Raw genomic sequence first — 13,583 nt, 5'->3', positions numbered from 1 at the left:
TGGCTCTACTATACTAATTCCTGAAAATAATGGTATCATACCATCCTATCATAAACGAGGGATCTTCTGTGTGCATACACAGTTATAGGATACGTAGTACATACGACTTCTTATTTGTATAATTATATTGAAAAATATAATTTTAATAATAAATATATAATATTTAATATATAATTATTATTTGTATTTCTATTCTACAGATCTGAAAAAAAACTTGACGCGTTGTCGACTTTACTGCTTGGAAGATTATACTTCAATTGTTTTTGTTTGCCGCCTTTCACGCGGTTAGCAACATCTAATGTTTCGAAATATTGTACATTCCAAAATTTGATATCATTATTAAGTGAAGAAGATGCAATTAATGTGCCATCACTGTTTATATCAATGGCTTCAACAGAGAAATTGTGTTGTCCCACAATTCCAAGATTGTTACGCGGAAACAAGCTGCTAGCCCTGCATATAAATATAGTAATTAACACTTTACATAAATAAATTATTCTAATTCAAAACTGTTCCATTACCTAAGAACTCCATCTTCTCCGCCCGTAATTACTACATTCTCAGTAATTGGAATCATACAATTTATAGCCTTTTTCGTCACGCTAGGAAACTCATCAGAATGAAGTCCAAACTCTCCCCAATTATATATATACATTTTTCCTTTACTAGATCCCACCAAAATTTTTGTTTCATTTTTAAATAAACCAAGACAGGTTAAGTCTTCCTCATATTCTTCCGACTGTCAAAATGTTTATTATTAGAAATAGAAAAATCAATTATGCAACACATTTCTGAATATGTACCTGAACATGCAATTTTCTTCCTGGTATGTTAAACGTTGTGAGAGAGCCATCACCACTCCCACATACTAAATATTTTCCTTCACTATTTGTTATAATTGAGCTAACATAATCTTCCATCTTTTTTATTGAAAATATAGGATCATTTCCTTTTTGTCTAAGATCCCACACTAAAAATATTTATATATAAGTATAAATCTATAGTTAAAAATGAAAATAGGTAATATGCTAACACTAATATTTACATTTTACTACTCCATCATCATCTCCAGTTGCAAACATATGTTCTCCAATTACAGTCATGGTATACACAGGTTCACTATGGACATAAATCAATTATTAATCATACATACAGATTAAATTTCACAAGTTGAAGGGAGCAATTTATACCTACTCATGTGCATTCTCATATAATCTTTTTAGTTTTTCAGTTTCTACGTCAGTAAGCATTATAGATAGATCCTTCGCAGTTGAAAATAATGTTGTTCCATCTCCATTAAATTCTATATCACGACATGCTTTCAGATGCAGTTCCAATGTTGACGCAACTTCTGTTTCTGTGTTACTATATTTATATCTAGCAAGTAAAAATTTTAGTTATAATAAACACTGTTATATAATTAAGTAAATATCGAATTAAGGTAAAATTTACAGGTAAACATCGCCTACTATATCAGCTACAGCAATCATATCTGCATTTGGATGAAAGCATATATCTACTACATGATCTTCTGTTTCAATGGGAGGAGGATGATTTTTCTGTGCATCTTTTGATCTAATAATGGCTTTTACAACTTCATCTTCTTCTTCATCCTCATTTAGTGATACAGGTTCCGTGCCATCAGCTTATAATTATAATAGTGTTTTTATTTTACTTACCACAAAATTATATACAAATATTAAGTTAATATCAAACATACTTGCGTGGGCAAAAATCTCATTATTATTTGAATTTTCTCCTGCATAATCTCCCCCCTCTGATTCAGATTCATCACTACTACTTATAGTGTCATCACTGTCAGTAGAACCTTGTATAATGTCATCGCTGTTACGATCATTATCACTATCATGACAGTCGTCAACTAAGTCTCCTATAAATTATTCAGCATTAATTACTTTTACTTACTTCAATGCAACAATAGAAAGGAGGTATTCATTCGACAAATTAGAAAAATTAAAGACATACTAATATATTTATAAGTTAACTACTACCCAATACATTTATAGAAATTATAGAAATAGAAATACCAGTGCTTGTTAGTAGTTTATTTTTCTATTAATATAATATTATAAAGACATTATAAGTAAAGCAACATACCTATTAACTTCCCTTTGTTTAAATGCATTATTAAAAAGTAGAATTGTTTCACGTTCGAATCGTTTTCATGTACCAGGCATACTAAGCATTACTATTTACAAAACTCCTCTGATCATGTGAAAGCAGTGAAGATGAAACTTAGTAACCGATCTCCATAGAATATATGTATCTATATACAATACATACAGTATTTGCGTGGAGCTGAAAACGTAGTAAAATGGTGGGGTTGTGCGAGCCAGTTTAGGGAGCAGGAAAAGTGTGCAGGAGTAGAACCCATTATTATACACAAACACGGGAGAAAATTAAAAATGTACACTGACCATTGTTACATGAAAATCTGCCATAAGCTTAACTCAACTCTTACAAACACATCTCCATTATTTTACTACATAACCAACCGCAATAAATCCTGCTTAGCATTGAATCTTTAGCCAATCAGAGCAAAGTAATTTCTACTTCTATTCTCCTTAACGAAGCGTACTACGGCCGCAGAATCATGCAAAACTTGATTTATTACTGTATGTACAATATACTTTATGTCAATTATGTTTAAATTATAAGTGTTTAAAATATTGATATATCAACGAAATGTTTATTAATCTGTAATGTTAGCTGTGAAAAAATATTTTATTTCATGAAATAGAAACAGTCCTGATACTCCCAAAATTGTTCGAACTTTGATTACAAAGACCGCCACTGTTTGCAGTACCTAACTCATTCGTCAGATCCCCATCTAAACTATTTCAATCAGAATGAATTGAGTACATATGTAGCATGGTGGACAAGGACCATGGCGCTCCACGGTTCCAGAAAGATATATTTTCATAAATTTTAAAAACAATTCTTGTGTGTGCCTATTTATGCTTGGATGATATTAATATGGAACCCCGAGCAAATGAGTTGCTAACAACAAGCCCAGCGGCAACGATTAAAGAGGAACCAGTTGACCAACCTGGAGCAAAACAACAAGATATGCAACAGTCTCAAGTACAGGGCGTTTGCATAGAGGAAGAGTGCGAGCAGCGTATCGAGTGCACCACTGAGAGCCAGGAGAATGAAACGCGTGCATTTTTATCAAAATGTGTGTTCTGCGAGAAAACTTTCATTGCCGGAGACGATCCGAAACTTTTGGAGTGTTTACACGCAGCGTGCACGACATGTGTCAACAGTAAACTGAGCGACCACAATACATCGGTTGACGTGGATGTTTTGTGTAAGATCGCAGTAATACTCTCATAATTTTTGTCGTTATTAATCGTGTATTAAATTCTCCTTAGTTTTCCATTCCTTCCTACATTATTGTTTGAAATAATATCTCAGAACATTGTAGCAGTTCTGAAAAAATTAAATTATGTATATCTTGTTGCAGTGGAAAGTAATGTAATTGCTTGTCAAATTTGTAATGTTACTACTCAAGTGGACAACTTGATTGAAAATCGGTTTTTGTCAAAATTTATAGAAGAAGATAGTAATCCAGGTACCGATGATGAATCTAAAGAAACAGAAGAAGAAAAGAAATGTACCAGCTGCCATGATAATGCTACTGCCACAAGCTGGTGTGTAGAATGTGAAGAATTTATCTGTCAAAATTGTGTTATGGTAATTATACTCTTGCTGTGATACGTGCAAACATATATGGCCTATATACATAGTTGTGCAGAATTACCATTGAATTATTCTACGAATCATAACCATAATGTAGTTTAATCACATTGTAGTCACTTGCAATGTAATTTATAATTTAAATTTCCCATTTCATTAAATTATATTGCAATATATATGCAGTTAATATAATTGCAGTTGAAGTATTATTACGGAGTACAATATAATTAAATCAAAATTTCAATAAGCAGAGCAAATTTCAAGCAGAACAAATTATTGTTAGTCATGAATATGTTACTATTCATATATTATGATAAAATTGAAGTATAACATGATTAAATTATAATATAATTCAATTGACACAACTATGTCCGCAAAGTCTTTATTTGAAATTTAAAAGATAATATTGCTTTTGTATCCATTAAGGCACATCAAAGATTAAAAATCACCAAGGATCATACAATCAAACCAAAGGATGAAGTTGCCAATGATAGAGATAATGTTAAAAAGAGCAACAAAAAAATACCTGGCTATTTATTTTGTACAATTCATTCACATGAACAATTGTCATTATTTTGTCAAACATGTGATAAACTTACTTGTAGAGATTGTCAGCTAAGCGAACACAGAGATCATAAATACAAATTTATTCATGAAATTGCTGCTGAGACACGTACTTCGGTATCAACATTACTTAAAGAAGTCAGGTAATTAATGCTTTTATATTTATGAGTACCATTAGTTTGAGAATTTATTTTCTGTAGTCATTGTGGTTATAATGTAATTATATTTTCAGTTATAAACGAGTTTTATTGAAAAGCGCAATGAAAGTTATAGAGGATAGACAGGTCCTCATTTTAGAAAAGAAAAAAAATTTAGTACAAGAAATAACGCAAATGGTGGTGCAGTAAGTTTTTGTATTCTTTAAGTAAAATTTAATATCCATATAATAAGGTTCCTCAGACTGTATAATTTATTTTTCTAAAGGTTAACAAATGCGATTAGTACGCGAGGGAAACAATTAGTTATGCGATTAAATGAAGTTTGCGATCAAAAACAGAATACATTAAATGAAAAAAAAGTTGCTTTAGATCAATTATCAAAGCTTACAGACCATTGTATTCAATTCGTGGCACATGCCTTAAAAAAAGGATCAGATTTGGAATTGCTGTATAGTAAAAAGTATGTACTTGGTTATTGCATGTAATTAATATTGTTGTGTCCATTAATTAACATTGTAATTGCAGATCTGTTACGAGTCACTTACAAAGAATAAAAAGCAGACGGGCTGACATTCCAAATCCAGAAATACCTGTTAGAATACATTTATCTTTGGAAAAAGTACCAGACTTGATAAAAGGTTAAATTAGTATAAATAGGTGCTTAATTATGTTATTAAATATAGGCACACTATGTAATATTGCTATCATCATAAATTGCAATCTCTTCTTAACGTTAATTACATGGCGAAACTAAAATATATACAATCACATTTCAGTGGTCTCATCAATCGGAGCAATAGTTGTGGATGGTAGAGTATATCCTTCGATATCACCATTAGGTGGTGCAAATACACCATCCATGCCATACAGTGAATCTCAGCCAGAGCAAAAACAAACAGCTAATCTTCCTAGTGCACCTATGGATGGTTCCCCTATGGCTATACAAATATCTCCTGCAACGCAGCAATCAAGTAATATTCAACAAAATTCCTATCAGCAAGTGCCTCCATCGTTACCTTTAACACAACATCAGCAACAACAACCACAACAGCAGCAGCAACAGCAACAACAATTGCAACAAGCACAATCACAAAGTTATATGCAACATTATCCTATGAACAATATGCCACCTCGATCATCACCTCAAGCACATCAGCCACGCGTACCATACCCAGTTAACTTCAACAATAGGTTGCAGCAACCGTTAATGATGCAACAACGTCCATTGGGGAGTTGTCATCAGCAAGTGACATCGTCTACGCATCCTCATCAACAAGTTCATATAGATCAACTCGGACAGAACACGAGTCTACGCGGTCTTCTTGCACATAATCCTCCACCCTATCGGCCTTCTACAAACCATGTACCATATCGACTGCCACCATATAGGTACCCTACAAATAATTCTCAACGACCAGTACCGCCACATACGTATCAACCAACGAATACATCCATGGTGTCTGGTATAAGGCTTCAGCAATGCAATGCAACTTCCCCGTCTGCACAGCATCTGAATTATCCTGTCCACCAACCATCTGCAGCACGTTGGCACATCCCTCAAAATGTTAATCCTTGCCTTCCTTATTATCCTACGCGCCATCAAGCTACACCCCCAATGCCAGTTCCTATCAACGATACTTATAAAATAACTTTAAAAAATCAACAACCAAACAACAATCAAAAATACAATACACAAACAAGTGCCGCGACTGATAACACACCCCAAGTACAAAATTTAGCATCTGTTGGCCATGCGGTCAGTTCATCGGTACCTAAGACACCTAGTCCTGTGCCTCCTGGAAAGACAGATGAAACTGAAAAAAGTTTGGATAAATTTTGCCAAAAATCTTTAAACGATTTGATGTTAACCATTGCAAAATTAGATAGTAACGGAATTGTGGTGATACCAGAGGCCCAACGAAATCAATTGGATTCTGCCCAAGTAGATAGTTCAACTGATGAGGGAATGAATCCAATGGCTGAGAATTCATCAGGTATTTTAACGTCTTAAATAAATAATTATTATATTGTATATTAAGTATATTAATTTAAATATTAAGACAAAAAAAACTAATTATTTTGTAAATATGAAATATATAACATAGTGTTAAAATAAGTGTTAAAGATAATTACGTACATCCATAATTATATGTTCAATAGATAATTCAAAAAATGCTGCAGCATCTATGACAAAGGACGATCCTAATGAAGACTGGTGTGCAGTATGTATGGATGGAGGAGATGCTGTGTTGTGTTGTGATAAATGTCCAAAAGTCTTCCATTTGTATTGTCATATTCCTAGCTTAAAGTCGTTTCCTGAGTAAGTATGTTATAGGTAGTACAATTAATTTAAATGTATGTTGTAATACTATTAACAAATGATTCACATATTTCAGTGAAAGTGAAACTTGGCAATGTATGTTATGTACAAATGTGCTCGATTGCTCAGATGATCCACCAGGGGAAAAAAGACCCAACACTATGAGTGCAAAAGAATTAAGAATTGCCCAAAGAATTGTATTGGAACTTTACTGCCAGTACGAGCAAAGTTTACCCTTCCGTGAAGTTGTTTCTAGCGAGGCAAATATATTATTTTATTATTATTTTTATTGTTATTTTATAAGCATAAACGTAATTTATATGTGTTATTTTTGTTCAGATAATTGAGTATCATCGTATTATAAAGAAACCGATTGCATTAGATGTAATTAGAGATAAATTAAAACAAGATCATCCGAATCATTATGCAGATCTACGACAAGTAATGGCAGACATCAGATTGATGTTTAAGAATGCTTTTACATACAACCCTGTAAGTAATCGAATTTCGTATAATTTATTACTTATAGTTTTGTAGCCATGAAGTTTATTATTTAATTATTTCTTTGCGATTAGGTTGAATCGCAGGTGTATCAAGAAGCTCGAAATTTAGAAGAATTTTTTGAAAAATTGTTACTGAAGTGGGCGCCAAATTATGCTTATGACGACCCTTTCCTATCTGCTGATAAAGACGAAGACGAGGAAGTATTCCCTCCGAATAGAAAGTACCGACGGATAGTTACCGACTAATTTTCATTTGTTACGTGCATTTGAAAACGTACGATATTTTTCAAAATATAGCAGAATTCTCGAAACAATTTACAAATATTTATGAGTTACATTAAACGATACTTTTTATGTTTCATAAATTGATATAGTACGTTATGTATCTTTAAGTAATACTAACAAGGTAATTGAATAGTATTGGACCTTTAAATTGTAGCATAAAAATAATCAAATCGAATTTATTTACCTCTTTTAATTAAGGACGATATCATTGTCCATTGCATGAATTTTTAAATTAATGGAAAACTCCAGTTGATAAAATGCTTCGATGCTTGTTATATTTCGTAAGTTGATTACGAAATCAATTTCTGATATACTTATTACTAAGTTATATAATTCAGTAAATGATTAATTATTTTAGTTTTACGACGAAGTATTTGAGTAAATTCATAAGTATATTTTTTATAAAGTATTACGACTTTATATACATATTATCATTCTAAATAAAACTAAACTGTATGGCGGAACATCGTATTGTTGATAGACAAATTATAGTTGACTATATTATAGAAAACATATTGACCATAGATTTTATAGGTTGATACGATATTTACAAATTTTGTTGAGCAAATCGTTCTTTAACAATACTCTGAAATATGCATGGTATTTAGTAATTAATTCCACATTTACTTTATTGTGAGACAATGTATATTAAAATGAATAATATTAGTATTCAAATTTCCTAGTTATATTATCTTTTTATAATTACATTAACACCTTGATTTGAATTAAAATATCACTTTTATCATATTTATTTGATAGTATTAAACTAGAAAACTTTTAATCTATCACATTGGATTAAATATGCACAGTGTATAATTAAAAGTCTTAAAAGGTTCTTGCTTTCTACACTATTGTAATTTGTAATAAAAAATGTATAAGATACATTGTTGCATCAGTTTTCATAAAACAGAATTATTGTTTTTAAATTTTATGCTATTACGAATAAAAAAAAGTATTACATATCAATTGTATAATCCTGTGATAAGAGATTAATCTGTAACGGTTTTATGAAGTTGATAAATTATGTAATATTTAAAATATATTATACTTTCAAATGTTTTAATAAAATTAATTACATCATAGAACGTAGAAATAAAATTGAAACTGCTTCAGGACATTCATTTTGTAAGTAATTTTAGCAACTTTGATATATCTTATTAGTGTAATTTTTGAAAAATATTAAAATCAGAAAATTTTCAAAGTTAAACTTTCTACTAGGAAAAAAGGAAACTTCTATGTATGTATGTACATATTCAGTTTAAATAAATCATATTTGAATGAAATGCAGTCATTGGCTGATAATTTCTACAGTCACCAATCATTGTGTCTTTTCGAGCAGTGTAGGTAACTGTTCCATTTTATTTGCGCAATATAAAACTTACTAGTGTGTGATGTATTCACGACTTTTGAACTGTCAAACGGTTTGAAATGAAAACAAGTATCTTATGCATTTTTATAAAGACACGTAGAATAATAAAAAGGTTCTATTTTCGTTATACATAGCCTTAACTGCAGAATGATTAATTTGTTAATATACAAAAATACCTAGAAAAGAGTACGAGATTGAAATGTTAAGTGTTCATGTATAAAAATATTTTAATGAACGTCAACAATTTCGAAGTTTTATTATTGTATTAACATGAGTTAAAAAAGATCAGAAAAACAATTAGAAGAGTTACTTACAAAATTATTTTTACAATGCCATGCAGTAACTTATATTAACTTTTATATTTATGTGCATATATATATATATGTATAAATTATTTTATAAAATGTAAGTAAACTTAAATTATATTTACTATCATTGTGTATTATAAAAAAATGGATTTAGAAGCAAATATAGTTGAACGGCTGCAAAAGCTAAGACAGTGGCAAGTGGAGCAGCAGGAACGATTATTTAAACAACAGCAAATGCAAAGAGACATATTAGCTCAAAAACAAGATTGCATATATAAAGCACTTGAATTATCATTACAAGAACTTGATCTTAGTGAAGATATATTGCATGCAAATAATTCAATTGAAGATAAATCAACTTCTGAGGTTGATAGTGAAGATGTAATAGATTATAAAAAATCACCAAGTATAGGCAGCTCCATGGAAATAGTTAATGAAAATGTAAATAATTTTATTTCACAAGAACAATCACCTCATAGAGATTTTATTGACGAGGCTATTAGTCACAATGATCATAAAAAACAACAAATGAAAGGTAACAATGACATGGGCTTAATGCTAGTTTCACCTAAACAAGGAAAAGAGATAGATCAATTTATTGTAGAGGGAATAGCACCACTGTCATCCAACAAAAATTGTATTTGCATAGATGATGTACCAATCCCTTCTCCAAGAAAAGATTTTCATACATTACTGGAAGAAAAATTGAAAGATTCTGAGAATGTATCAGGAGAGCAATCTAGTGGCAATTTAACAATCAAAATAAAAAAACCATTTCTAAGGAAAGGACAAGGTTTATCAAGGTTCAAGTTAAATAAAGATTCACAGTCGTCTTCAGCAAAACCAAGATTACGTAGTACATCCTCTTCTACATGCACACAATCGGAGCATTCTAAACATTCTAAAAACGAGTTTCGAAATAATAGCGCAAATAAATCTGTAAAAACTAAACAAGTAACAAAATATCCACAGAAGCAATTGTGTTTGAGGAATGTACCACAACCGAAAAAGAAAGTTCGCAGTAAATCTGAATCCAGTACTTCAGTTGCTCAACTGAAAGATGATATCAATAATTGTAAAAATAAGGCGGAATTAGGTACTCCAGACTTTCAATCAAAAACACAAGAAGAAATTGAAGAAGTAAGAATATTTGAATTGTTAGAAGAAAAAGCAGAAAATTCCAGCTTCTGTTCTACATCTAGTACTGTTGTTGCATTTTTACAGCAATCAACACCATTTAAAACAAAAAGACATCCAATGAGTCCAATAATTAAAACTCCTAAGAGTCAGTCAGTTTTAAAAGTCAATGATGCTTTTCTACATACAAACAGTGTATCTTCTTGTAATTATAAGCCCATTCTAAATAAAAAAGAAATGTTTGCAATGGAAAATAATAATACTTTGTATGGTACAAAACCTTGTGAACAGTTTAAGGAGAATATTAAAGTAAATGCGAATGTAAAAAGATACATAGCATCAAAAAATTTAATTCAATCTACATGTGAACAAGAAGTTCCCAACGCTGAAGAAAATGATGTAGATATTAGTCTTCATGTCAGATTTTCAGAATATAACGAGTACAAAACTATTGGATTAACAGATACTTCAAGTATATCGACTGAATCTTTAACAGTAGAAAATTTTTGCGATGAGAAGAATTGGAATGACTCTGCAACACTGGAAATATCTGATACAGAAATGTCGCAGTCTTCAATTATTATGCAAGACAAGGATCAAACAAATAGTTATGAATTAAAATTTGAACAATGCAGCGTACAAAAAAAATTAAATTATGATACGCAAGTACATGAAAGCATGAAGCAAGGAAATGATTTAAATTATAACGAGAATGTGCATCAACATGATTATAATGACGAATCAGAATTTTCCGATGCTACTGTACAAACACTGGATAATGACCAAAGTATTTTAGAAGAATATAAGAACAGATCGATGTTACAGGATGTCAATAATTTTTGGAACACTCAAAATTCAAAAAAATGTAATGATAGGGAAAGAGTTGAGCTAGTAGATACTTATAACAATGTACCCATTATTGAAGATGAAAGAAACGAAGAGGATTTGCAGAAATCAAATGAAACCATATTTAAATCAGAGCTTTTAAAAACTCGGCTATTAGAACTTGAACAAGAAATCAATATATTTCGTAAAGAAAATGCAGCTTTATCTGTTCAGCGTAAAAAATTTCAAGAAGATTTCAAAAATTTACGGAAAGAATATACAGAAAAAGAGAAAAAATTAGAAGAGACTAAAAAACAAATGGAGGATCATTTACAAGAGGAAAGAAAGAAATTGGCACGTGAAAAGGCTGCATTAGAAAATAGGATGCGGGATTCGCAAGAAAAAGCTCAACAGAGTAAACTAGAAAGACGGGAAATGCAAAATTTGAGACAAGAAATGGAAACATTGAAAGAAGAATTAAATCTGAAGGAAAGTAGATGGTATGCTGCACAATCTAGACATAAGTGCCAGATGAGGATATTGAAATTAGAAAACACTAAACTAAAGCAGGAAATTGAAAAATTACAGCTCCTGAAGAAAAGTAATGTTAAAACAAAAGGAAAATTAGGAACCTTTTCAAATACAAAAGCAATTCATCAAATTAATAAGCAAATTGATACACAAAATAAAGAGCTTAGGAAAAGCAACGATAATTCATCATTAAATGATAAAGATCAGAAGTCATTGGAACCAATAACAAAAACAACAAATATAATTGGAACTCAAGATATAGCAAGCTATAAAAACAGTGTTATGACCGAAAAATTACAGAAATGTCAAACAAGCGCAATAAACGTTGCCAAACAGCGTAATTTATATGAAACTTTGATTAAAGAAGCAACATTAGATTTAACAGATAATCAGGAACAATATCAAGTTACTAAAAATTTAAATGCATCTACGTCTGACTTAGATGATGAGTCTAGAAAGTTAAATGGCTCAATAGATGCAATGAAGAATGATTCTGAAGAGGTAATTAAAGATTCAGATGCCATGCTTTTAAATTATACAACAAAGAACTCGAGTGAGCAATCTACAACTCCATCCAAAATATCTGACAAACATCATAATCACAACACAGCCTCAATGTCATCAGATGAATTACCATCAAATACTTGTATAAAGAAAATGCCATCACCCTGCCAAAATAATTCTGACATTGATATACAAAGTAAATTTGTAAAGCAAATTCAACATTTGGATGGACATATTGAGTATTGGTATCCAAATGGAAATGTTAAAAAAATATTTCCAGATCAAGGTTTAAGTAAATTATTATATTATAATGGAGATGTTCGAGAAACTAGTAAAGATGGGAAAGTAAAATATTTTTATGCATCAACTCGTACATGGCATACAACAATGCCAGATGGAATAGAGATTTTAGAATTTGCTGAGTAAGTTATGATATTCATGTACATACATGCTATTGTATTTACTAAGTAATGATAATAATATTTCCTTTATCATGTAGTGGTCAGATAGAAAGAAGATTACATGACGGAACTATAGAAGTATCATTTCCTGATGGCTCTACACGAGTTTCAGAATCAGATGGTTCTGAAAGAGTGACTTTGCTAGATGGGACTATAATTCAAACTTTTATTAACGGAGAAAAAATGTTTACATTACCAAATGGACAACGAGAAATACATACTAAAACACATAAGGTATTAGTAACAATTTTATTGAAAGTGACATTTAATATGTTTTGTTCAATGTATTCTTCCTATTTTAGAGGAGAGAATATCCTGATGGTACAGTTAAACTTATTTATTCTGATGGTACTCAGGAAACAAGATATTCAAATGGTAGAATACGTCTTAAAGATAAAGATGGTAATCTTGTAATGGACTCCTACCGATAAGATGTGTAAAGAGTATGGAAAAATGGCGATTAGAAATAATACTTGCTAAGTAGTTCAATTAAAATATATAAATATATCTTAAACAATTTTTATTCATATGTAATTGAAAATATGATTAAATGTAATTAATACTAATATAATAAATTACAATGCATGACAAATAAATAATAACTAAATTTCCCAATTTTATAATGATAAAAAATAAAAATATTTTTTAGTAATATTGTATTTTCATTTCTTGTTAGTTTTTGTCTTCTCGTAATTAATAAATTGAAGTCCTCTATTGAAACCTATAAGTAAAAACAAAATATTTTATCCTTACATCACTTATACTAAATTTCAATATTCTGTTAATAATTTAGTAAATCTTAGAATATCAAGTCATTATTCATTCAAATTTCGATTAAATTAAATCAAATCGATCTAAACAGTAATATTAAATGAAAAAAATTTGTAACACAAATAAA

General features: G+C 30.4%; 3 protein-coding genes across 3 annotated transcripts; 2 read left to right on the top strand and 1 right to left on the bottom strand.

Moving 5' to 3' along the window:
• Positions 1 to 157: 157 nt before the first annotated feature.
• LOC144476313 (WD repeat-containing protein 55 homolog) lies at positions 158 to 2,418 on the bottom strand. Its single transcript, XM_078193070.1, has 8 exons — positions 2,119 to 2,418; positions 1,721 to 1,891; positions 1,453 to 1,645; positions 1,195 to 1,377; positions 1,046 to 1,119; positions 804 to 970; positions 522 to 739; positions 158 to 453 (listed from the first exon to the last, which is right to left on the bottom strand). Exons 1-8 carry the CDS (start codon positions 2,144 to 2,146, stop codon positions 195 to 197), a joined length of 1,293 nt encoding a protein of 430 aa, XP_078049196.1. The 5' UTR covers positions 2,147 to 2,418; the 3' UTR covers positions 158 to 194.
• Positions 2,419 to 2,886: 468 nt separating this feature from the next.
• LOC144478109 (E3 ubiquitin-protein ligase TRIM33) lies at positions 2,887 to 8,456 on the top strand. The gene is made up of 11 exons (XM_078195833.1): positions 2,887 to 3,331; positions 3,488 to 3,717; positions 4,147 to 4,427; positions 4,517 to 4,627; positions 4,708 to 4,902; positions 4,968 to 5,080; positions 5,219 to 6,436; positions 6,603 to 6,762; positions 6,839 to 7,022; positions 7,102 to 7,254; positions 7,338 to 8,456. The coding sequence occupies exons 1-11, from the start codon at positions 2,998 to 3,000 to the stop codon at positions 7,509 to 7,511; spliced, it is 3,153 nt and encodes a 1,050-aa protein (XP_078051959.1). The 5' UTR covers positions 2,887 to 2,997; the 3' UTR covers positions 7,512 to 8,456.
• Positions 8,457 to 8,951: 495 nt separating this feature from the next.
• Sas-4 (spindle assembly abnormal 4) lies at positions 8,952 to 13,292 on the top strand. Its single transcript, XM_078194129.1, has 3 exons — positions 8,952 to 12,646; positions 12,724 to 12,919; positions 12,988 to 13,292. Exons 1-3 carry the CDS (start codon positions 9,372 to 9,374, stop codon positions 13,114 to 13,116), a joined length of 3,600 nt encoding a protein of 1,199 aa, XP_078050255.1. The 5' UTR covers positions 8,952 to 9,371; the 3' UTR covers positions 13,117 to 13,292.
• Positions 13,293 to 13,583: the final 291 nt, after the last annotated feature.

The sequence above is a fragment of the Augochlora pura genome, chromosome 2 (assembly GCF_028453695.1).
Source record: "Augochlora pura isolate Apur16 chromosome 2, APUR_v2.2.1, whole genome shotgun sequence".
Classification (NCBI taxonomy): domain Eukaryota; kingdom Metazoa; phylum Arthropoda; class Insecta; order Hymenoptera; family Halictidae; genus Augochlora; species Augochlora pura.
Note: the sequence above shows the minus strand (reverse complement) of the source record. Positions and strands in the feature narration are given on the sequence as shown.